The sequence below is a fragment of the Malus sylvestris genome, chromosome 10 (assembly GCF_916048215.2).
Source record: "Malus sylvestris chromosome 10, drMalSylv7.2, whole genome shotgun sequence".
Taxonomy (NCBI): domain Eukaryota; kingdom Viridiplantae; phylum Streptophyta; class Magnoliopsida; order Rosales; family Rosaceae; genus Malus; species Malus sylvestris.
In genome coordinates, this window is record NC_062269.1 from 23,393,966 (window position 1) to 23,419,413 (window position 25,448).

At 37.8% G+C, this 25,448-nt stretch overlaps 2 protein-coding genes, 1 long non-coding RNA gene and 1 pseudogene across 3 annotated transcripts; 2 read left to right on the plus strand and 2 right to left on the minus strand.

The window, feature by feature from the left end:
* LOC126587282 (acetylserotonin O-methyltransferase-like) overlaps positions 1-9,600 on the minus strand; it is a 37,174-nt pseudogene extending 27,574 nt beyond the window's left edge.
* LOC126587275 (disease resistance protein RUN1-like) lies at positions 1,638-9,734 on the plus strand. The gene is made up of 8 exons (XM_050252315.1): positions 1,638-1,770; positions 2,464-2,978; positions 3,087-4,179; positions 4,379-4,663; positions 4,759-7,647; positions 7,815-7,964; positions 8,122-8,763; positions 9,006-9,734. The coding sequence occupies exons 2-5, from the start codon at positions 2,467-2,469 to the stop codon at positions 7,234-7,236; spliced, it is 4,368 nt and encodes a 1,455-aa protein (XP_050108272.1). The 5' UTR covers positions 1,638-1,770; positions 2,464-2,466; the 3' UTR covers positions 7,237-7,647; positions 7,815-7,964; positions 8,122-8,763; positions 9,006-9,734.
* Positions 9,735-12,515: 2,781 nt separating this feature from the next.
* LOC126587285 (uncharacterized) lies at positions 12,516-13,829 on the plus strand. Its single transcript, XR_007611020.1, has 2 exons — positions 12,516-12,633; positions 13,370-13,829. It is a non-coding gene; the product is annotated as an uncharacterized LOC126587285 (long non-coding RNA).
* Positions 13,830-17,455: 3,626 nt separating this feature from the next.
* On the minus strand, positions 17,456-24,847 carry LOC126587274 (transcriptional elongation regulator MINIYO-like). Its single transcript, XM_050252314.1, has 10 exons — positions 24,486-24,847; positions 23,460-24,285; positions 22,884-22,978; positions 22,480-22,688; positions 22,189-22,294; positions 21,801-22,061; positions 21,045-21,233; positions 18,620-20,911; positions 18,220-18,429; positions 17,456-17,893 (listed from the first exon to the last, which is right to left on the minus strand). The coding sequence occupies exons 1-10, from the start codon at positions 24,711-24,713 to the stop codon at positions 17,702-17,704; spliced, it is 4,608 nt and encodes a 1,535-aa protein (XP_050108271.1). The 5' UTR covers positions 24,714-24,847; the 3' UTR covers positions 17,456-17,701.
* Positions 24,848-25,448: the final 601 nt, after the last annotated feature.

The window sequence follows — 25,448 nt, forward strand, 5'->3', positions numbered from 1 at the left end:
AAATGTACATTAATTATTTTGAATTAAGGACACATCAAAGGATTATAATAAATATGTAATTTAACACCAGACTTATTTTAAATTTCAAACTTCTTGAAGTATTAAAGTTAAAAAACCTCAGTTAATTAAGATCTAACACCAAAAGATGCAGGTGCTAAGGCAGATGTTTTGGGAGTTTAGTAAAATATTAGTTGAAGACTCGTCTTTTACTGTTGTATCAGAATGCACCATGAACAAGACTACAAAATAATAAGAATATTATTAAATAAACAAGAATGCCGAAATGGCTACAAAACCCCAAGAGATTACATCCCGACTAACTTGTTATTCTACAGAGTTACAAAGTATCATATATATAGAAAACTAACTTAACCCTAATAGGCAAGGAAACGAAATCCTAATACTAACGGGTTAGGCCCAAAATTATATTCATTAAAATAAATCTAAATACTAATATTTTCCAACAAAACATTGATTTGACCTAGCCAGCCAGTCGACCTTCTCTCTCTTGCATGCTCATGGTTGAAAGTGAATCCCACATCAGAAAATTAAAATCATTACCAGACTGTAGAAACCTCTCTTTTGCCTCTTCTTACGTTTCCCTACTTTTACGAAAGCTTTTATCCATCGGTTCAGCCCCGTTAAGGACATTGAAACACGAAACTTGGTTGTTTAATTTGAAGGTTACATGTAGGTATATCTTAAAACTGAGAGAATTAGGGTTTCCGAAAGTATGCTTATTGCCAAAGAAAGTTAAATATCAACCACAACATGTTTCAACTAATTTGATTGGCAACCATTCGAAGACTACAAGCAGACTACACAAAGCAAACATGCCTACTGGGACGGGAAACTTGAAAATACAATATTACACTACACTTATTTGAGAAACCAAGGGCACGTTAATACCAAGGGCACTTTTTAAAACGATTTCCCCTTTTTAGTTTTTAAAACAAAAATGTTATTCGTCCATTCTATTTGTATCATTATTTAGAAGCATCTTCAAAGGATTTAAATTTTGTTCTCTACCTGATAAGTGTTTTTAGAACAAAAAATAATAATGAAAATGATAAAGAACATCTATTAATCACTAAAATAAATATGAAGTTGGTGTTAAATTTGACAGCAACCATCTTTATTGTTAATCTACATCATGTTAAATAAGAATTGACATTTCAATTAAAAAACATTAATACTTTCTTTTTTACTTGTTATTGTTGATGTGTTATTTTTTTTTACTCATCTTTGGAGATACTTTTAACTAGTATCCAATGGCTCGTTTGGATGTGTTTTTAAAATAACTAAAATCACTTTTAGAGAAAATATTTTTGGGTTCCAAAAGTACGTAAAGTGTTTTCTGCAAGCACCACTTATGAGCTTCCCGAAGCACCAGTTATATGCTTATTATAGAAAGCACTTTAAGTGTTTATCCAAGATTTACTTGCATCTTTACTAAAGATTGGTTCTAAAAACATTTTCACTAAAACCGTTTTCAGTCATTTTAAAAGGACATTCAAAGGAGTTCTGAATTATCTATTAACAGAACCCTCCATATTCTATAAGATGGTGAAAGGAAAATTTGGTTTTTTTTTAATCACAAAATGAAATTATGGGCAATGCAAAGGCTTGAAAATTTATTAGCAGAATGATTGGGTAAAGACCTGGACTGTTCGTTCGTTCATATAGTCAACCATGCGGATAGAATTGCTAAAACCTGATCTAGCCAGCATCTGGATTCTGCAACTGCACCAATCTGTTGCTTCCTAATAGGTAAGGCAATCTTGCTTCTCAGTTTATAATTTATCTCTTAACATTTATATTTCCTGATCAGGCAATTAGTCTCTCTCTCTGCAACTTCTTTTTTGACGATTCTCTGTTAAACCAATATCATAGGTTGTACTATTTCTTTTTTGACGATCGTTAATTTGCATAAAGGTCGTACCCAATGCACAAGGCTCCCGCTTTACGCAGGGTTTGGGAGAGGTGAATGTCGGCTAGCCTTACCCCCATTTATGGAGAGGCTGCTCCCAAGTCTCGAACCCGAGACCTACCGCTCATGGGCGAAGGCACTTGTCATCGCACCAAGTGCGACCTCTTTTAACGATCGTTAATTTGCATGTTATATGAATATGTAAGGATTTGAAGGCTATGAAAACTCATACACATATGCTTCGTTTTGTGGCTAGGATTGAATTTGAATTACTAACCTTCTAAATTTAAGTTATATCGAAGGTAGAGGAGAATGATTTGGGTTACCAGAATGATGTTCCATTTTGAGGGGTTTAGAAGGAAACTTCTCCTCTTTAATCCTATGATTGTGGGGATGATTGGAATGGATAAGTTTTCTACCTTCAACATACCTTGAAAATAGTTGCTTAGTCTTTCCAATCCAATCTATATGAAATGAGGCCATAAGTTTAGCCTAGGAGATTTAATCGGTACTTTTGATTTGTGGGTTTTCAGGCTATGAATATGGCTGCTGCTTCTTTGGATGCTGCTGCTATCTCCCCTTATGCTTTGAAGTATGATGTGTTTCTTAGTTTCAGAGGTGAGGACACCCGCAATTCTTTTACCAGCCATCTTTATGCTGCTTTATGTGGGAAGAAGATCAAAACCTACATAGACGACACCCTTGAGAAAGGAGATCAAATTGCACCTGCCCTTCTAAAAGCAATTGAGAAATCAAAGCTTTCGGCAATCATTTTCTCAGAGAACTATGCTTCTTCCACATGGTGTTTGGATGAAATTGTGCATATATTGGATTGCAAGAAAAAAAATGGACAAGTTGTTATACCAATTTTCTACAACATCGACCCATCGCATATACGAAAACAGCAGGGGAGTTATGAAGATGCATTTGTTCAACACAAAGAACGTTTCAAGGACAGTGTGGAGGGAGTGACGAAGGTGTGCAAGTGGAGAGATGCTCTGAAGGACGCCGCCAATCTGTCCGGGTTTGTTTATTCAAACAAAACAGGGTAACTAACTCTGCAACTTGTACCAATTTCTACCAACCATTTTTATCAAAAAGGTTCGTTAAGGCACACTTATTAATATTGTTTGTTGTTGATATTCACATTTGCTAGGACGGAGGCCAATTTCATTGAAAAAGTTGTTGAAGATATTTTGACAAAATTGAAACGAATATCATCAAGTGATTTGAAGGGCCTGATTGGAATTGAAAAAAAAATTAAGCAAATAGAATTGTTATTGTGCATTGATTCCCCAGATGTTTGTACTGTTGGTATTTGGGGCATGGGTGGTATTGGCAAGACAACTCTTGCAGATGCTGTATATCACCGACTCTCTTCTAAATTTGAAGCTTCTTGTTTCCTTGCAAACGTTAGGGAGGAGTCAGAAAAACATGGACTGAACTACTTGCGAAATGTACTAATTCGTGAGATATTAAAGGAAAAGGATCTTGATATCAGCACTCCAACTATAGGATCAACTTCTGTTCGAGAAAGGCTCAGCCGTACAAAGGCCCTCATTGTTCTAGATGATGTGAATGCTTCGAGGCAGTTAGAACTTCTACTAGGTGATCATGTTCGGTTTGGCCCCGGAAGTCAAATCATTATAACAACTAGAGATAAGCGCCTACTTAAGAGAAGTGTTGACAAGATATATGAGGTTAAGGGATTAAGTTGGGAAGAATCTCTTGAGCTCTTTCATTTGCATGCTTTCAAAAATAACTCTACTGAATCACGTTGTGCAGAGTTGTTAGGGAAGGTGGTAGATTATGCCGGAGGGATGCCATTAGCTCTCAAGATTTTGGGTTCCTTATTCCTTCACTGCGACAACAGTAAAGACTGGGAACATCAATGGAATGAGTTGAAAAAATTTCCCAATAAAGAAATTGAGAACATGTTGAGACTAAGTTACGAGGGATTAGAACGAAATGCAAGGGAGATATTTCTTGATATTGCATGTTTCTATAAGGGGACGACAATAGATTCTGCAAAAAAAATGTTAGATGTTCGTGGTTTCTTTGAGGGTGGAATTAAAGTTCTCATTGATAAGTCTCTGATATCAATTTCAAAATGGAACTGCTTGGAGATGCATGATTTGGTACAAGAAATGGGTAGGGCAATTGTTCATGAACAATGTATTGAAGAGCCTGGAAGACGCAGTAGGTTGTTCGATGCTGAGGATATTTATCACGTATTGAAAAATAATAGTGTAAGAGCCAAATGCATCAGTTTCTTCAGAAAATAAATATATAAAAAAGTTCTTGAATTTTCTATAAATAGACACTTGTATATGAAAAGTTCATTTATAATGAACTAGTCAGATACATAACATACAAATGTAGTTTTGATTAAATTTTGTTTGCATTTGCATATATTCACATTTATACTTTGCTCTTGAATGTCTACAGGGAACTGAAACTGTTCAAGCAATAATCTTTAAAGGGTCTAAGGTTGGACAGCTACACTTGGATTTTGCAGACTTCAAAAAGATGTCCAATCTAAGATTACTTACTGTCATGAATTCTAGCTTTGGGAAGTACTGCAAATTTAAAGTTTCTCTTCCCAATCCTCTTAGATATCTTTGCTGGGAGGAATATCCTTTGAAATGTTTACCAGTAAAATTTTCTCCAGAAAATCTTGTTGAGATTCGAATGGGCCGCTGCAAAGTTGAGCAACTTTGGAATAAAGACCAGGTATATATACTTGTTTCTTGTATAAACTTTGTCGTTTGGAAACTTTTTTCTGGCTAAGTCCTTAAGTCTTATAATACCTCTTTAATTTGTTACAGAATCTTAGGAACTTAAAAGTGATGGATCTTCATCACTCCGATAAACTGACCAAAGTTCCAGATCTCTCTCAAAGTAGAAAAATAGAGCATATAAATCTATTTGGTTGTAGAAGTTTGGTTAAAGTACCTTCGTCTTTACAATGTCTTGACAAACTTACTCATCTTGACCTTGGAGAATGCTCGAGTCTCAAATGTCTTCCGGACTTGCCAGAAAACATTGAATACTTGGATTTATCAAATACTGCTATACGGGACTTGCCTTCATCAGTTTGGAATAACGAAAAGATCTCGTACTTGAATATTCAATGTTGTAAATACCTTGAGAATCTTCCAAGCAACAATTGTAAGATGAAACTACCGCTTGGTTTTGGTCTACAGGGATGCTTATCTCTTGCCAAGTTTTGGGAGCTTCCCCGAAATCTAGTGGTATTAGTGATGGCGGGGGCAAAAATAGAAACATTACCCTCATCAATCGAGCGTCTCTTTGGTCTCCGAAAAATTGAACTGAAAAATTGCAATAGGCTTCTGAGTATCCCAACAAGCATTTGTGAATTGAAATCACTTGAGGAACTTGATCTCACGGGTTGCTCTAAATTTAAAGACTTTCCAGAAATCTTGAAACCTATGGGTTATCTGAAGCATCTTTGGTTAAATGGAACGGCTGTTAAAGAGTTACCTGAATCAGTCGAGCATCTCTTTGGTCTCCGAAGAATTGAACTGAAAAATTGCAACAGGTTTCTGAGTCTCCCAGCCAGCATTTTTAAGTTGAAATATCTTGGGGACCTTAATCTCACTGATAGCTCTAAATTTGAGGATTTTCCAGAAATTTTGGAGCCTATGAGAAATCTTAAGTATCTTTGGTTAAGTGGAACGGCTGTTAAAGAGTTACCTGAATCAATCGAGCGTCTCTTTGGTCTCCGAAGAATTGAACTGCAATATTGCAACAGGCTTCTGAGTCTCCCATCAAGCATTTTTAAGTTGAAATATCTTGGGGAACTTGATCTCACTAGTAGCTCTCAATTTAAAGACTTTCCTGAAATCTTGGAGCCTATGGGAAATCTGAAGTATCTTTGGTTAAATGGAACGGCTGTTAAAGATTTACCTGAATCAATCGAGCGTCTCTTCGGTCTCCGAATGATTGATCTGAAAAATTGCAACAGCCTTCAGAGTCTCCCAGCGAGCATTTTTAAGTTGAAATATCTTGCGGAACTCGATCTCACTGGTGTCTCTAAATTTAAAGACTTTCCAGAACTCTTGGAGCCTATGGGAAATCTGAACTATCTTTGCTTAAACGGAACGGATATTGAGGAATTACCCGAATCAATCGAGCGTCTCTTTGGCCTCCAAAGACTTGAACTGAAAAATTGCAACAGGCTTCAGAGTCTCCCAGCGAGCATTTTTAAGTTGAAATGTCTTGGGGAACTCTATCTTACTGGTAGCTCTAAATTTAAACACTTCCCAGAAATCTTGAAGCCTATGGGTTATCTGAAGAGTCTTTGGTTAAATGGAACGGCTGTTGAAGAGTTACCCGAATCAATCGACCATCTCTTTGGTCTCCGAAGAATTGAACTAAAAAATTGCAACGGGCTTCTGAGTCTCCCAGGGAGCATTTGTAAGTTGAAATATCTTGGGCAACTTGATCTCACTGGTATCTCTAAATTCAAAAACTTTCCAGAAATCCTGGAGCCTATGGAAAATCTGAAGTATCTTTGCTTATATGGAACGGCTGTTGAGGAGTTAGACGAATCTATCGAGCGTCTCTTTGGTCTCCAAAGAATTGAACTGAAAAATTGCAACAGGCTTCTGAGTCTCCCAGCGAGCATTTTTAAGTTAAAATATCTTTGGCAACTTGATCTCATTGGTTGCTCTAAATTTGAATACTTTCCTGAAATCTTGGAGCCTATGGGAAATCTGAAGTATCTTTGCTTAAATGGAACGGCTGTTAAAAAGTTACCCGAATCAATCGAGCGTCTCTTTGGTCTCCAAAGAATTGAACTGAAAAATTGCAACAGGCTTCTGAGTCTCCCGGCGAGCATTTATAAGTTGAAAGATCTTGGGCAACTTGATCTCACTGGTTGCTCTAAATTTAAAGACTTTCCAGAAGTCTTGGAGCCTATGGAAAATCTGGACTCTATTTTTTGGTTAAATGAAAGGGCTGGTGGGGAGTTACCTAAAAAAATCAAGCATCGCTGTGGATTCCGAATTGGAGTTGAACTGAAAAATTGCAAGAGTCTTCTGACTCTCCCTTCAAGCATTTGTAAGTTGAAATCTCTTGTGAAACTTGATCTCACTGGTAGCTCTAAATTTGAAGACTTTCCAGAAATCTTGGAGCCTATGGGAAATCTGAAGTATCTTCGGTTAAATGGAACAGCTGTTAAAGGGTTACCCAAATCAATCGAGAATCTGGTTGGTCTCTTAAGAATTGAACTGAAAAATTGCAACATGCTTATGAGTCCCCAACGAGCATTTGCAAGTTGAAATATCTTGAGGAACTTGATCTCACTGGTAGCTTTAAATTTGAAGACTTTCCAGAAATCTTGGAGCCTATGGAAAATCTGAAGTATCTTTGGTTACATGGAACAGTTGAAAAGTTTCTTGAATCAATCGAGCGTCTCTTTGCTCTCCGAAGAATTGAACTGAAAAATTGCAACAGGCTTATGAGTCCCCCGACAAACATTTGTAAGAGACGGCGTGAAGAGTTTGATGCAAGTGGAAGTGAAATGTTTAGCTCATATGAGGAACAAGAAGACGATGTACTTCCACAGACAATGAAAAGAAAAAAAAACTGTTAGTGCAAGATCAAACATGTTAAATTGCAGTGAAAAAGCTGTGGCAGCCAAAGTTCTTGCTTGTTTGGTCTTCTTTGTTTCAAGCTTTCGGCTCTCCAACGTAAGAATTTAAAAGAAAGAAAGATCGATTTATTTGAAGTTCAGCTTTAATGCCCTTTACACATATATACATAGTTGACAATTGCAATTGAATTTAAATTCTTAAGAACAGACTAGCGTGCTACATTCTATGTGAAAGACACTTACATGTTTTTTTATTTGGAACAGGTACTAAGCTATTCTATTAGCATCTTTGCATTACACTGAGGCACTACAGGAAGAAAAATAAAAAAGAGCAATCAACTGAGACAGTTTCTTAGCAATGGAATGCAAAGGAGGAAAAACAGAAGATAAAGCAGGAGAGCTTCTTTCCTCAGGGTATTGGTTCTTCTTAGTGTTGCTAAACGATTCAACTAGCATTAACTTCGACAATATTCCATCCAGATTTTTTCACGTTGTCCACCATTTCTCATTGCGAATATAGCTACACCCCAACAGCACATTAACTTTCATGTTTTTACTTGTGGAATTGCAGGTAATTACAAGTAAGGAAATGATTCCTGCAGATCTTTTCTCGTTCGACACATCACTGTTTATTTATGTTACTTGAATCTCCTTGGATTTATTCAACACAAATGTCAAAAGTAAGCATGGGTGTGGTAAATAAGTTCCCTTATAACTACATATGGCTGCTTTTGCTGTTAACCCTCCTTGAGCAAAAGATGATGTCTTTCTCACTTTAAGAGTGAGGGCACCCGCAAAAACATTTATTGACCATCTTCAGGCTTCTTTTTACTTCAAGATAATATTCTCACCAACACAAGTCATGAGGAGGTTGAATTACGTCTTCCCTTGTGGAAGCAGTCGGGAAATCCAAGCTTTTGGTGATCATTTTCTCAAAAAAAAACTGTGCTTCTTCCTCACGGCACTTGGTTTTTGGGATGAACTTGTGCATATACTAGAATGGAGATGAAAGATGTGGGTGGCAGCTTGTTATACCCATTTTTTTGCAACATCGATCCATCACATGTACGAAAGCAGCAGGGGAGTTATGCTGACACGTTTCATCGAATTTGAAGAATGTTTTCAAGGAAATAATGGACAAGGTGCACAAGAGGACGGCAGCCTTGACTTCTACAGCCAATCTGTCTGGGTTTGATGCTTCAATCAATATTAGGTAACAGGCTACCTCTTGTAACCGGTATTAATTTTGTAGTGATGCTCACCTGAGGTCCTTATTTTGAGGAAAATAAAACGCGTAAGAATTCCTCGACAGCTTCATTCATTTCTCCAGATTTGGTGTATAAACATATTCCCAACCAAAACATCTTATGTAATTCGTTTAAACAGCCGCCCTTGAACTTCCTTTCCAGTTTCATATATCCAAATGGATTTAACAGCCCATGTTTTCGAATGCAGATGCACTGCTACTGCAAGAAACCCCAGAGGATCCTAATCAGAGTTACCCGAATCAATCAAGCGTCTCTCACTAAAAACAGAGCCTTCTTTAACTATTCGTGTATTAAGCATCATCTATTGCCAGCTGTGACCTAGGATTGGTTGCGCCGAAGCTCCATAGGTCCTTGTACTTCGTCAAACGCTGGATTGCTAGTGTTTCCTTGAATTCGGGCACTTAGGCCTAGCAATGGTGCCATCATTACCGGATTACTCCCCATCAAGATCAGTGCGGCCATGCTAATTTCTCCGGATTTTAGTAGCTGGCGAGACAAAGGTGTTTGTGCATAACCACTGGAACCTTTTTGGGTTGTGTTTAGGTCTTTGAATATTTTGCGGTGGATTAGTGCCCTCATGAGGCGGTAAAGGTGAGATGGATCACAACTTAGAGCAGAAGAGAGCTCTAAGAGTGTCAAGGGGCTTCCATGGCTATCAATTGCTTCAGCTTCCGAGCCCAAAGCCACATTTTACCACCCGATTTCAACAAATGTTTCCACACATCCACCTTGGCATGTTCCTCTTCCTCTTCCCAAGTCAACTCTCTTCGTTTCTCTTCCATCTTTTTGTGAGTGTTTCTTAGCTCTAAACTACCACTATATATCTACACACAATTTACGGGAAGGGATTGGAATTGAAGCTTTGATGAATTACATATGTTGAACATATATGAAAAAGTCCATCACTTTAGTCAAAGATTCAACTACCCAGTTTTCAATAATGTTTGTTTCCTTTTCTTAAAAGTATATCCAGTGAAACCGTTTGCGCGATTGGTTGAAATCCGTATGATGTGCTTGGTGGAAGTATTTAATCCAATAATGTTGGATGAGTAGTAAACTACTCATTGGTTAAGCTCTAACATCAAACGCCGGTGCATAACCTGCGTTGATCCAATAATTAAACTTCCCGACTTCTACTAAAGAAAAAAGACTAGGCATCCTTGAAAAAGTCTTGCTTTCTTTAAATTACACTAATCCAACATTTATTGGATCAATCATTTCAAACAAAAAGGAGTTTGATGTTACAGCTTAACAATTGAGTAGTTTACAACTCATCCAACTTATATAGGGGGGTGGGTGCTCCCTGCTTGACAACCATACCAAGCAGCTAGCAGGCCCAGCACCCATCACCTTAGAGATGACAAGCTCGCCACACCCATCACATGTTGTGTGTTGATCTTGGGGCATTCTCGCTCATGGGTGTAGTGTTGCTTCAACACCACCGTCGCCACCAACATGGGTGCGGGGGGAGAAATCTTTGGGTGGATTTTTTTCGACATGCTTGGGAGTGAGAATGATACGGTTTAGCTCAAGCATAAAGATTTTAATGTGCCCCCCAAACTCAAGAGAGGGGGTGGGAATTTGTGAGTTGTTTTTCTTCGACATGCTTGTCTGTGTGAATGCAAGTACCTTTGGGGATGCGGGTACTACACACAAGCTTGTCGAAATTAACCTCGGTAGCAGATTTCTTCCCTCGGTTGCCTTTGGAATTGAGTTGGATATTAGCAAGGGGTGGCATTGGACGAACGAATGCATAGGCTTGTCCTAGACATGCTTGTAGGTGCACAGCTATGGGGTCCATGGACGTTTGTTTTCTGAAGGATTCACCTAGTCCAATAGCATGTCGAAGATGAGTTTTTGCGGCAACAATGAAGAAGCTCGTCCCTCTCTCCCTGTTATTGCTATTAGATTTTGGTTATCTCGATAAGATTTTTATTAACCATAGTTGCCAATTAGAAATATCCCAATTAAGTTTAAGAAAATAGCATAAGATTACTTAGAAGTCTGGAAAAAAATTGTATAAGTTTTATCAGTAGTCCTCCAAATTGGTGCAAACATATGCATAAGGAAGAGCTAAGGCACATAGCCATAACAGACGAAGAATCTTTCATATAGTCCTCTATATCACCCTACAGATAAACTCCTACGCTATAACACATTTTGAGGCATCATGGAACCCAAATGTTTGCCTTGGAGGAATATTTTAATTATGATATGTTATTAGTAGTAGAAGATGAAAAGATGTATATCTACAACGAAACAAATATCCATCATCAGCCTTATTGGAAGCCTCAAAATTTCAAATAAGAAACTGCAGCAACCTGCTACAAGATAAAAGAAGACAGTGAAAAAGAAGCAGAATTAGAAGAAGGAGATCATCAGTACTGGAAAAATATGACAGAATAGGAATTGCACAACATAGACAACATGATAAAAGCATAGCTGCACAGAAGAGTTGTCAGCATATAAGCAAAAGATGAAAAAGTAGAACAATAATGCAATAGAGTGAAAAATATGCAAAGTAGACCTGGCATTCGTGTCATGTTTTCCTTGTTCGTGTCGTTTTCGTGTCATACCCGATATCTTAACGGGTCGTGTCGTGTAACACCCGTTAAAATAAACGGGTAAAATGACCCGACCCGAAATCAACCTAATAATATTAACAAGTAATATGACCCGACCCGTTATCCGTTAAGGAAAATATATTTAAAACCAATAAATAATCAAATGAAAAACATAATACTAAATAAGTATATACATACTATATTGTCACATCCAAAACATAAAAACGTATTTTTCTTATATTTTCACTTACCTAAAGTCTTTAATAGTTTTTTAATTAATGTAGAAGTGTAAAAAAATATAGAAAAAATATTTAAATGTTCATAATGACAAGCTTTACAACTTTCATGAAGAGCTTAACTTCGAAATTCGTCACTATAATCATATAAATCATAGATCAAAATTTAACCGTTGATTGTTGTTTACATTTACGCTTCATTGTTCTCATCAAATTTTATTTTTTCAGATTTTGTTTTTTGAAAACTTGATCTATTAGAGGATGCAGGAAAATGAACGGTTTAGACCGTTGATATTATATGCAGAGTTTTACGGTTAGTGAAAATACTGCTTGATGTTTATAAAGTTTCTACAAACTATATGACATCGACTCATATTTCAGTTAACCGTAAATATCGAAACGTGATATCAAATATCTGAACCGTTCATCTTCTTACATTCGCCATATGATTATGTTTTCAAAAAAGAAAATTTTAAAAAATGAAATTCAGTAAGAAGAACAAAGCGTAAATGGCAATCGACAGCTAAATATAAATTTAAGGTTTATGAATTATAGTGTTGGATTTCAAAGCTGACCCCTTCATGAAAGTTGTAAAGTTTGTCACTATGAGTGATTGTATATTTTTTTTTTTTACATTTTTTGAAACACCCCAACCCCTTTTATATTTTAAAAAATTGTTTTAAAGCCTTAATTAGTGAGCCCGTGGGACCCACCTTATGATTTTTTTTGGTTTTTCCCCGGTCTCTCTCCTCTTTCAACTCTCTTTTCTACCTCACTCTCCCGTGTCTCTCTCTCTCGGACCTCATCTCTCTCCCTCGCTGCAACTCTTTTGGCCGGCGTGCAAGGTATCAATCTCTTCGTCTTGTCGAGTACTATAACTTTCATTTTTGTTTCACTCAATTTCATTGAGTATTGAAGAAGTTATACTCATTTGAATCTTACCCAGTTTCCGGCGACCTCCGAGGATTTCGAGGCAATTTCCGGCCAAACAACGGCGAGTTAGACGTCGTGTGAGGTATCATTCTCTTCGTCTCTTCCAGGGCTACAACTTTCGTTTTTGTCTCGCTTAATTTCGTTGAGTAGTGATAAAGTTATGGCCGTTTAAAGTGGGGTGGTTTTCCGGCCGAATTTCCGGCCTTCTTCTTTGGCAAACCAGGCCCTTCAGGCCGTTTCTCAAACCCACGGGCCTTAAGCCCGTACTGCATAAGCCCAAAGCCCTAGCCCAATCCTTTTAATTGTTTTTATTTATTTGTTATTGGTTTAGGACCCAAAAGGCCTTCGGGCCATTAGATTTAGGGCCCGCAGCCCATTAGTCCAACCCAAAAACCTTTTGAGGTTTTTATTTATTTCCTGTTTTAGAATTAAGGCCTTGGGCCAATCTGAATGGGCTTTCAGCCCTTTCCCAAACCCTTTTAACTTAAGGGCCTTAAGCACTAAACCCTTTAACCTTAGGACCCTAAACCCAAAAATCCTAGGTTCCTAAAATCCTTTAAAACCCTAAACCCATCCAATCCCAAATCCCCTATTTTTATTTAAACTCTAAACCCTAATCCGGGTTCAAGCCTAAAACCCGTTTGACCTAGTTTGACCGTTGACCCCCGGTCAACGTTGACTTTAGGGTTGACTTTTCGGGTTTTCGTCCGGGACCCTTCTTAGGGTAATTCGACGTTCTGGATCCGTTTCCAATGTCCGTTTTCCCAAATTCAATTGCTATTATATAGTTTTATTAATTGGACCATTTATGTGCTTAGGGGCAATTATTGTGACGTTTCCGTCTTCGCTAGTGGCGCAGCTTTTGGCAACTAAGTACTGTGAGTGGACCCCTTCTAAAATGCATGTTTTATAGTAGAAATGCATACATGAAAAGCATGATTTGATGATTACGTTTTATGAAACGTTTTGTGAGATAACATGCTTATTGAGGCTACTTTAAATTATTACTATTTTTCCTATAACCCGTGTTCTTATAGAATATCTGATGGATGACGATATGATATTTAGAACATGTTTCGAACACCTCTTTATAGTATAGATGATGGATGACTTTATACTATGAAGTTATTTTTCAATATATGTATGTTCAATGGTTTTGTACTTACCTAGTGGTCCTTTCCGCTACGGGACGTAGGGATAGATTCCGGTCCGTCCCGGGCGACGGTTTGGTGTTGGCATAGGGCCTGGAGTGTGTTTCCTCTGGCTATTTAGCACAGGGACGGGGAGCCGGCATGGAGCCTGAAGTGTATTTTCCTCTGACTGTCTGCTCAGAGACGGGGAGCCGGCATGGGGCCTGGGGGTTATCGGACAATTCACTAGTGATTATTATATATGAGTTATGGTTTGAGACATTGCACGACATGCTAGGTTTCGGAAAACCTATGTTTATCATTATATATGTATTTTCATAAAACTTGGGGGTTAGTACGTTGATAACTGTTTTGTTATATTTATATCAAATTGGTCCACTCATGTTTGTTTTGCGCCCCCTTCAGGATTTAGGATCGAGGCATACAATCCCGGCATCCAGGCACTTCCGCATCGGTATCTTCGAGTCCTCTCGGTGTAGGACCCATTTCTGTGTTCATTCAATTTTTATATTAATTCTTTTAATGTTCTAGATTAGATGTGTGCTCTGAACACGTTCCTTAAATACATATTCTTTATTCTCTTATATTTATAAGTCTTATCTATCCCTTGTTGTCAGCATTTGCACTCAATAAATGGCTTTCGTCACCCTTCGGGTGTCGGCCAGCACGTGACCATCCCTTTGTCCCTAGGACATCGGGATCGGGGCGTGTCATTTTTTACACTTCTACAATAATTATTATTAATTTTATTAATTTTTCCCTCAAATAAAAAACATTATTCATGAAGGTTTGGAGGATTTTAAAAATCTAAACGATAATGTAAGGTAACCATTATCTACTCGTGGAGGAATAATGATGAATCACGAGTGTTTATATATTCTTTCACATTTTTCATACTTGTATGTATGTCTTCTTAGTTCATGCCTATACAAATACTATATTAGTTTATTTTAATTTTGGACAACAACATGTTAAGTAAAATTTATCCTAGTAATGATAATAAGGAACTCTCATAATAAAAATAAATAATGACTAAAACTTTTTTTTTAAACTTATATAGAATAATAATACAAAACTATATATTTAATATAGAATATATTGTATATATTAATATGGCTATTGTATTTTATAATAAATCTTTTAGTAATTAAACTTTAAAATTATCAAAATAAATTTTTTCTTAACGGGTCAAAACAGGTTACCCACGTGTTATCCGCATGTATACCCATTAAGAACCCGTTATTAACGGGTCACCCGATAACCCCCCATGATAAATGATATAATGACATAAAAATAAATAAAGAATAAAGTTTGATCCATTAATAAGCATTTCCCACCAAAAATATCTTTATGATTAAAAGTGAATAGCAATAAGAGCTTTTATTAAACCTCCAAAAAAAAAAAAATTGTTTGGTATTCTATTTGAGTTCAAGGGTTTTAACTCAAAAATTGTTTCTCAATTCACAACTTAAAAACTTGTTTGGTAAGGATGTTTTGTGAAACTTGAATTAAAAAATAACTCAAAAACTAGCCTAAAATCTGAGAACAACAAAAGTCTGTTTTTATTGTTTATTTTTTGCTCTTTCTTCCCAACATCTGTAAGACCTTAGGCCATCTCCAACCGAAGGAGGGTCAAGGGGCTCTCTTTGCCGCTATAGCCCTCCAAGAAATTAATATTTTAATGAACAGTGTCAAGCCATTTTTCTTACCATCTCCAACTGAATGGGCCAAAGGGTCATAGCGTCAAACATAATTTATTATTTTAATTGAATTTATATGGTTACCTAAATTAAACTACGTCAATAATTTTTCGAGATGGAGTCTCAATAATTTTATGTCTCAGATTTCAAGTGTCACGTGTCGATGTGTGAGTAACTTTGCAGATTTCTTGTCAATAAAGAATCTCAATAATTTTACGTCTCAAATTTTGAGTGTCACGTGTCGATGTGTGAGTAACTTTGCAGATTTCTTGTTGATAAGGAATCTCAATAATTTTACGTCTCGAATTTCAAGTGCCACGTGTCGATGTGTGAGTAACTTTGCAGATTTCTTGTCGATAAGGAATCTCAATAATTTTACGTCTCAGATTTCAAGTGCCACATGTTGATATGTGAGTAACTCTCCAGATTTCTTGTTGATATGTAATCTCAATTTTTCGGATAAAATTTTGAGTGCCACATGTCGAGATGTAATTGGTTGTGGGAATTTTTTATAGGATTTTTATTTGCATGGCACTTCTTATTTTCAGCTTCCAATGTCCATAAATAGGGTGGATATTAGCCTATAATTCCCACAACCAAGAAGATCCAAATAGGTCAAGAAGAGCTCGTGCAAAAATATATGATGGGCCTAATTTGCCTTTGAATCCAAAAACTGGTAATATCTCTTTAAATGAGCACATGAGGCGCCATAGGATGATATGTTTCCATGCCACAAACAAGTACCTACAACAGGATCTTGTTGCACATCTTTGGGCCAAAAGAAGCATGGAGTAGACGTTTAAGCTTTAGATTGTTAAATGTTTTTTTTCATGTTGTTTAATGTTTTTTTATGTTGTATAAGTTTTATGTTGTTTAATGTTACTTAATGTTATTTAATGTTGTTTAATATTGTTTAATGTTGTTTCATGTTGTTTCATGTTACTTAATATTTTTTTTAATGTTGTTTAATGGCTTAGGTAGTTATAGGGAAAAAAAATAGAATTTTTAAATATTTTTTAAAAAATTTTGTAAAAAAAAAAATTCAAATATAACGGCTAGCTAACGTCAGCAACTAGCTGTTGGGATTCAAAAACCTGGACCAGTCGGGGCTGGCTGGTTTGGGACAGTCGGTTGGCTAGGTTATACTTTTGTGCCCTGGTGGGGCCCACAAGTCTTTTAGCCTAGCCTCCGATTGGTGACGGTTTTAGTGTCATTTAGGGCTATTTTCAGCCTTATGGCCCTCTGGCCGGATCGATTGGAGATGGCCTTAGCATCGAGGCCAGCAACACCAAACATCAACTAAGAGTCACCGGGGGCGATGAGAGACGTTTTCGAACGACTGAGAGAGGTTATGTCGATCGTCACATGGATCTTTCCGGCGACTAAGATATTTTCTTCCCACCATCCCACCATCCTCTCACTCTAATCACCCACAAGCCCCACCCTCACCTCTCCACCAATACCGAAGCTTTATTTCAAGCTCACTTTGCTCAATTTCAATGGCAACATTTGAAATTAGCAACCCATCACCATATATGTGAACATAACCCACCTGAAAACAACATGATTTCATTGTATGAAATGTGAAATTGGAAGTTCCAAATCAAGTCGTCAAGATATTGGGGCTTGGTGAGTAATTTCTAGGTTGTTTCTCAGATCTCGACCCGACCTCGATATCCTCCCTCAGCCAACACCACCTAATGATTTTGTACAGACAAGATTTTGGGTCATATATAGCCTAAATCCTTTAAGATATGAATAGTTTCCAGGTTAGATACCAAACAAGTTTTTGGGTTGTTGAAAAAAGTGTTCTGAAGAGAAGTTCAACCAAGTTGTTTTTGAGAATTACCAAACAGGCACTAATATAATTTAGAAAAAAATACTATAAGAAAATTTAAAAAAAAAAAAAAAAAAACAACCGCAACAATGGGGCGGGGAGAAGCGGCTTGTGGCGGTGGGGAAGGGATGGCGGGGCTAAATTGGTGGATCTAACTCGCACCAAGTTCATGATTTTCGTTCCCAAATTCAAGGTGAAAACTGTAGATACAAGAACTTCAACAATTCTCTTACAGGGCGCCTCTTCTTATTTGGTCAATCCCATGCTATTCCATACACAAGCTGGATTGAGCATGTTAAAAGAATTCCTGTTAATTTTTTCATGTACACAAGTTAAAGGAGTTTAAGTCCAGTCCTTTACAAGTTAGAAAATCGATCAATATATGCAAAAACATGTTTTTGACGTCTCTCTCTCTCTCTCTCTCTCTCTCACATACAAAAAGCATACGAAGTGCAGAATTGCTCATGATAGATTGTTCTTTAAGGATGACTTTAGCTTCTCCACATCAGCTAAAAGTGAGGAATTTAATTCACAAGTTTCCTTCAGTAACTCGAGCCTCTTCTCAAAGTCATTCCCCACAGGCACTCCATCCTCGTGCTTGGTCTCATGCGATATAGATGCCTTGTTATATTGAATAAGGTTCAGCATCATCGCCTGCAATTACATTCCACATGGCATTAGATTTTCTCCCTCAAATGTTGCTTTGTGGAGACTCGGAGACAGCAGCTTTGATATGAATAGTTATTATGGAAATACATATTAGTAGTATCATGATACGGCACATTCCATAATCATTTTCAACGCAGATGGAGTTGTTGTCTGAATGAACATTCATGTTATACATTCATAGTATAAGAAGGCATATCTTGTATGATATACATTTATGTTTCACCCACTTGCTAGACACAACCTACTCTCAAGGCAGACTTACTACAAGATAAACGCGAACAGTTTAACGACTGTAAGAAAAATCTGCATACCTCATGTTGCTGCTTCAGAGAGAAGTCTCGCAAAAGAGACCTGGAAAGCTTATTCCTAAGCAATAGCTTATCACCAGTGTATGAGCTAAAAATGAAAGCCGAAAGGTGATGGATAACCAGTGTATATGCAACTGATCCTCGACTTGCAGCCCTATCGAGGGCACCAGAAGTCCATGACTTAACGTATGCCTCCAAAATATCCGGATTATCCTGCACAAGCACAAGATTTGATAAATTTTCACACTTTTGTCATAAAAAGGCCACTAATTTTAATTCACAATTATTATTTCTATCTCACACACAACACGCACGCACGCAATACTCAAAACTGAATAACAAATCACTCAAAGCTCGTATAAGTACTGAATAGCACAAACGAGTCAGTGACTAGCTGCCGTACCTCTGCAGGTTCAAGGTACCCCTCTGCATCTGTAAAGCATTTCTCTAGAGGTGGCAGAAGTTCAAGAACACGAGAATTGGTTAGTGTATTCCAGGCAGCAAGGCGCACAGGAGCTTCCACACAACGATGCAGATAAACTGCAACTTGCCGGCCATATATCAAATCACCATAAGATATAGCAGAAAACTGATCCACAAGAGTTTCAATAAATACAGAGTAACTCTGGTTAACCTCTGATTGGAATGCCAGAACCTCCAGGTTGTTTTCATTTCTATGTTCTGGCATTAAGTTAGACGACCTTGACTGATGAAGAAGGTTCCCATAGAGATCTTGTAAAGCTTCAAAAACAACCCTACTCTTCTCCTCCTCAACCACACCCATTCCAACAAGTAAAATCACAGATAGAGAATGCAATTTCCAAACTAACGATACACTTTTAACTGGGGAATGAATGTCAGCTGGTAAGAAACTGGACAGTGCTTCAATTCCCAAAAGGAAGAAAAGCCCAGCTTTGGCAACTACAACAAAATTCCCTTGATCCTGCATGAGATCGTGTAAATTGGAGAATTTCTTAAGACCAGCATGCTTGCTATCACAAAGGGTTGAGATTGGACTGAGAAACCAGGAAATGGGTAGTGGCAGTCTCTGGTGAGCCCACTCTACAACTAAAGAAGTGCAATCTTGAGTGATCAAAGGTGATGTGTCCGATTCCTCGTATATAGTATCGAGGGAACCTTTGCCCTTTTTCAGTGATTTACTATCAGAGGAATTCACGCTATCTTTGAGCTTTTTCTTTATGGATAACCATCTGTCGCCGAAATGAGAAGCTAATGTTTTACTGAAGAGTACAAAATCCTCTTCTTTATAATCCCAATCAAACAGTTTCACACCCCCATTTGAGGAAAGAAAACGTCGAATATAGAAATCAAGATACTTGAGAACTGAGACATCAAGCAAAATATTTAACACCTTTCTCACATAAGTCCTGCCTGTTGGTCCAGCAGTTACACATACTCCTAAAGATGAATTAATTGCCAGCATAGTAAAAGTCATTTCTTCTTCTGTGGGGCTTTCCAAATTGGACACAAGCTTCCAAGTTTCAAGCAAGTCAACGAGAAATCTTGCATCTGCTTGTGACAACAAAACACTACCAGACCAAAATCCTCCACCAGAGGCACCCCAGCCAACTCCCACCCCGGGAGCAGGTCCTCCCCTGCCAAACATCTCAATGGACTGCACAAGGGGCCACTCAGAAGCAACTAACTTCATAAAAGTATTTTGCACACTTCTCAATTCAACCAAAGACCCCTTAAGTATACCGTCCTTGAGTATTTTCTCTTCTCTTGATGAAGGGTAATTTTGGGGAGGTGTTTGGACGCCTGTCCTGGCTAACATTATCAACTTATCAATGCTAACAACAAGCCCCACTAACCCCTGTAAGCAACTTACAGAAGCTAATGATGTTTCACATTTATCCAGATTTCTCAAATGAGACAGTTTCTCAATGAAAGAGTCACCTCCGCTAGGATCTTTTCCATATTTCGCATCAAGAGTATCTGAACAGCCTATAAACCCATTTTTAATTATTTCAAGTCCAACTCTAGGAACAAACTCTGGAAGCCATGGCACAAGACTACCACTTTCATGTGAGTGGACAGAATCATCCGGGACCACTCTTTCAAGCACTCTGGAAAGCATTTGTACTACAGCTGAATACACCCATAACAAGGAAGTGACTGATAAATCTTGGGAAGCAAGACCACCACGACTTCCATTTTCTCTCTCAAAGAAATTACGTATGCTGGGATCACTCTTCAAAACTATCCACTTGAGAGCTATATCAACCATTGGACCAACCTGGCTCCAAGACCAGAACTCAGTTCCATCACCAGAATGCTCAGAGATTTCACTGCTCAGACTCTTCTGTGAGAACAAACTTGGGAGCCTTCTAGCCAAAGCCTCCAGAACAAGGTATCCTTCTGTAGAGATGGACGTAAATTCACCAAGTACATCATTCTCAATAAGTTTTTCCATTGTAGGTGGGTTCAGCCAAAAGCACAAGTTACGGAAAATATCTGAGAAGTATGACACACAATAGCCATGCTGAACAAAAACCTTCCAAAAACGAAGCTGTTCAACCTTCAAAGCCGAAGAAAGTTTACAGTTTTCCTTTCCAGATTTTACCCAGTTGTCAAGGAAGGAAATAGATTGATACAAATGCCATGTCATAGTTTGGAAAGTCCCATTCTTTATAAAAGCAACACAGTTCTTACGATCAGATTGAGCCATCACCTTTTATTTACACAAAAATAAGGAAAAAAGTATAAGTTTTATCCGGAATTAAATGCAGGCATAATTCCCTTATAACACCAGGAACAAAACGTACTAGACAAGTGGACATAAAAGTTGTACAGAAACTACTTACCTTTAGAAGTCTAACAGACTTTATTTTTGAAAGCTGGATATCTACAATGTCTTTTTCGATAAATCTGCTGACAATTGTTTCAAGAAGCCTTTCACAATTCATGATTGCATTCGCACATTTTGGGGAATGCCTTGCAATTGCAATAAGTATAGATATTGTGTATTCTTCCAAAGCTGCCGTAGGGTCAGACTGAAACAACATAAAACAATACACTTTAGGAGGAAACTGCAGATCATCTTCAACAAAAAAAATTTTTAGCAGCACCTTTTTATATTGTAACACTACTAATTGTTGAATCTGTGTTTTCTTTCATGCACCACAAACCCACATTCACATCAATCCAACAATGGGAACTAAGAATATAGCTCAGCCCTCATTACCTTGATAGAAGAATGAGAAAGCAAAGCACTTATTAAAAAGTATGTACGCACACATGACGCACCCATAACCCTGTGTCAAGACTTTAGGGATCCTTCAAGCTAGGCACTTGTGAGTTTTCTGATGTGTTACACTCGTGTTTAATGTTAAAGAGGCCGTGCAATTTAGTAACATTTGACAACCTCTCTACATTAACTAACAAAAGATTAAAGACATGCAATATGAACGTCAAAGTTCCACTAGGGAGGAAGGAGGTGAGCATCTGAATTTAAATTAGTGTTTGGTTCTCTATATAAATCTTGGGAACCTTGAGTGGTTATCAAATACCTGCACAGCTCTTATAGTTGTCCTGAATGTAAAAACTAAATAAGGACTAACCTCCAAAACATAGCGAAGCCTTGGAAGAATTCCCATCCGCACCAAACCTGCCGCAAAATCTTGTCCAGCAACTACAACATCATCTTGAATGGTGCGTTTCCCTTCAGTTTCATCATCAATAATTTCCTCATCGAGAGCAACAATATTAGAAGGTTTGGCGTTGTACTTCCAAAATCCACCACGCAGGAAACCAACATCAATCTCTGGTTTGCTTCTGAATACAGGGGCAGTAAATGTGTCCATATGCAGGGTTGCCATTTTCTGAGGGCAGAATATATTAAGCTTGAAGTAATCAAATACCAATAGATCATAAACTTCAGAAAAGTAAAAAAAGAATAAAGAAATGTATAACTAGAGTAGTAAAAAGAACAGAAAAGAAAAACTCTACCTCCGAAACGTCAAAGAAGTTCTCATTCACATCACAGCTTAATATGCGGTGAAGAACTTTGGCACAAGCTAGGACTACATTATTGTGGTTATCATCAAGACATATCCTGCAATAAATTAGAAGTTAAATTGCAACGGCATCCAGTAAAAAAAAATCAAATAATTGTTTGAAATATCAACTAGTACACAAAACAATCCAACAGAAGAGTAAGTTTACAAGATGAAAGGGAACAATTTATATATGGTTGGTTTCACCAAAATTTTGGAACATAAGGATCCAGATATTATTCACCTGAGAGATAAAATAAGCTCAGGTTCTGGGCCAAGTGCATAAGCCCAAATGGCCTCCCAGTCAGCAGATTTATCAACTTCCCAGTCAGCGGATTTATCAACTTTACTAGCATCTTTTCCGATAAACTGATCTTGCGCTTGAATATTATGCAATGCCTTATCAAGCACAGTTGAAAGGAAATGCAAAGCAAGTGTCCGCTGTCCAGGAATCTGAAACCACCAAACAGCATATGGTAAAACAAGATTATGAAATCAGGAAGCAAACTTTACCAGGAGCAACAAGATTTGATACAAAATATAATAGAGGGCCATGGACATCGTACATCATCAAGTTTAGAGAAATTCAAAAGATACATTATCAAAACAGTTGATGTACAATTACAGCAATCAAGAATATAAACTGACCACACTCCTAGTGAGCGACACTGCTTCTTTGATTGTATAACCAGCAGCACCAGGGTCCCCCTCAGTACGCAGGTAGTCACGCTCAGATAAATTACCTGTAAAATTGGAGAAAATTTTACCTGATACTCTATTGAGGTATTTTTATCATTCTGAAAGTAATATCATCCAGTGCAGTTGTGTTCCCCATAAAAGTCGTACCCAGTGCACAAGGCTCCCGCTTTACGCAGGGTCTGGGAGAGGTGAATGTCGGCTAGCCTTACCCCCATTTATGGAGAGGCTGCTCCCAAGGCTCGAACCCGAGACCTACCGCTCATGGGCGAAGGCACTTGCCATCGCATCAGTAAAATTTTTCATGTGTTCCCCATACATGAAAAATTTTACTGATGCTACAAATTTCTTAGTAAGAGAAACTTTAACTACAGAATACAGAACTAAGTCCCACGCTTTAGAGAATATAAAACAGAAAAAGTAAAAAGCAAAACTGGAGTGACGAGGAATACATAATCTCTTCAAATATAGAACGAAAAACAAAATTAGCTTCTGCCAAAAATCATATAAACAAGTATTAAAACTTACTACTCCGAGATATCTGGTGGAAGCCATCTATAATAACAGTCCCATCCAAGGAAAACCTTAAGTTCCTAGCAGCCTGGACTCTATCACTCCAAGCATTCCACAAACTGCCACTGGCTTTGCCTGAATTCTGCTCCAATCTATCCTTTACTGAAGTTCGAGTATTGTTTGAAGTAATTTTTGTAGCCACATGAGACGGACCACTGTGAGAGATAGTAGAAGCTTTTGGTTCATTGCTATCTGAGCTGGGGCCTCTTTGCTTTCTCAATTTCTCTTCACCCCTCCTTTTGAGTACTTCGAGCAATGCAGGGTCCAGTCTGCCCATGATCTCCGCCTGTGCTTCTTCAATCTCATCTGCAGACATCCCTTGCAACCGTGCACGGTTCTCTTCATCAATCTGAGCCTCAAGCGACACAGACCCCCCTTGTTCATTTTGAATATTATCAGGCATGGACTTTCCGTTCATGTCCGCTTCAATTTCCATGTTATTGTGACCCAAAACAGATTCTTGTTCAACCTTCAAGTTACCCAACACAGATCCTCGTTCAATCTTCGAGCTACCAAAAGCAGATTCTTGTTCATTCTTTCGCGGGGAATGCACTTTACTTGACTCAATTTTTCTGGTACTCGCTTCCATTGTTTCCCTAAAAGTTATTGAGCTATTTGCATCAAGCTCCTCCTCTGCCCACTTACTAAAGTCCATATCTTTTTTCTTCTTCCTTTCGATCCGCTTAGCGAAATCCCTAATGTGTTCAAAGTCCATTACATCTTCATCATCCTCCTCATCCCCTTGCCCACCACCCAATTTACTATTTACCGGACCCCGATGCTGTCAAATCAACCAAAACCAGTCACAAATTCATATACATGTTTACCGTTTTTCCCTAAATTATTAAACCTTCTTTCAATTAAACAAAAAACAAAAAAAAAAAAGAAAAATCAAAACTTTTCACACAACTGACCAAATAACAATTTTTTTTTTTTTAACTTCTCACAGTGGTGATCAAAGTATCAAACTTGCAGGCTTACCGGGCCATCGGAGCGGTGGCGAGCGACGGGGAAAGGAAGAACGGTTGGGCGAGGCGGTGGAGTGGGGCCCGACAGGGGCATATCGGAAATACCTTTCTCGACTATGCCGCCGAGTAAGCTCGAAGGAACATCGCCGCCGTCCCCGGTTTGAAGTGCTTTGGTGCCAAATATAACCTTCGGCTTCCTCGGGCCTGGACCGCTTGCTTTGGTGCTTTGCTTCTCCGCCATGGCTATATGAGCATTCACTCTCAACTCTCTGAAAGTAGGGCTAGAACAGAAATTTGGGCGGGCTCAATTTAATATAGTAACCAGCAAGTCTTGGAGAATGCTAAATTTAGCAATTTTTTTTCATATAAAAGGGAAGAGTCACGGTTATTCAATTTTTTTTTTTTAGGGTCTGAAGTAATTACAAGGAACTTCATCTTATTTGTAGGCACAGTCAAGCAGACTCATCACCATCTCGAAATATCGAATACACGACCTCACACATTTTATTTATTTATTGAAGAAATGCAATCCACACTTTTATTATTACTAGACCACTTGTTGTGGTTAATGGTTACTATTTAGCAATTTGATTTATTATAGAAAATTTAGTTAAACAGAATTTTTAATAAATTTAATACGTCCTAAAATGATTAAAAGAACATAAATGATCGTAAAAAACTGAATGACTTTCACAATGTTTGATGAGAAATGAACGAATGACCTCAAATTCCTTAATAATGTTCACCGCCAATAATCGAACAACAAAATGAGAGTTTGGTAAAGTGTAACAACGAACAGGATCAATTTCGATGAACGAGTATTGAACTCGACATAGTAGCTCTTTTTTTTGTTTTCAATTTAGCTCATTTTAAGCCTCGGTGAATGGGTGGCTGCAGATCAGTTTGATTTGGTTTGACATAAAAATATAACCGAATCAATTAGTATTTAACGGTGTAGATTGGTTCGGTTCTGTTT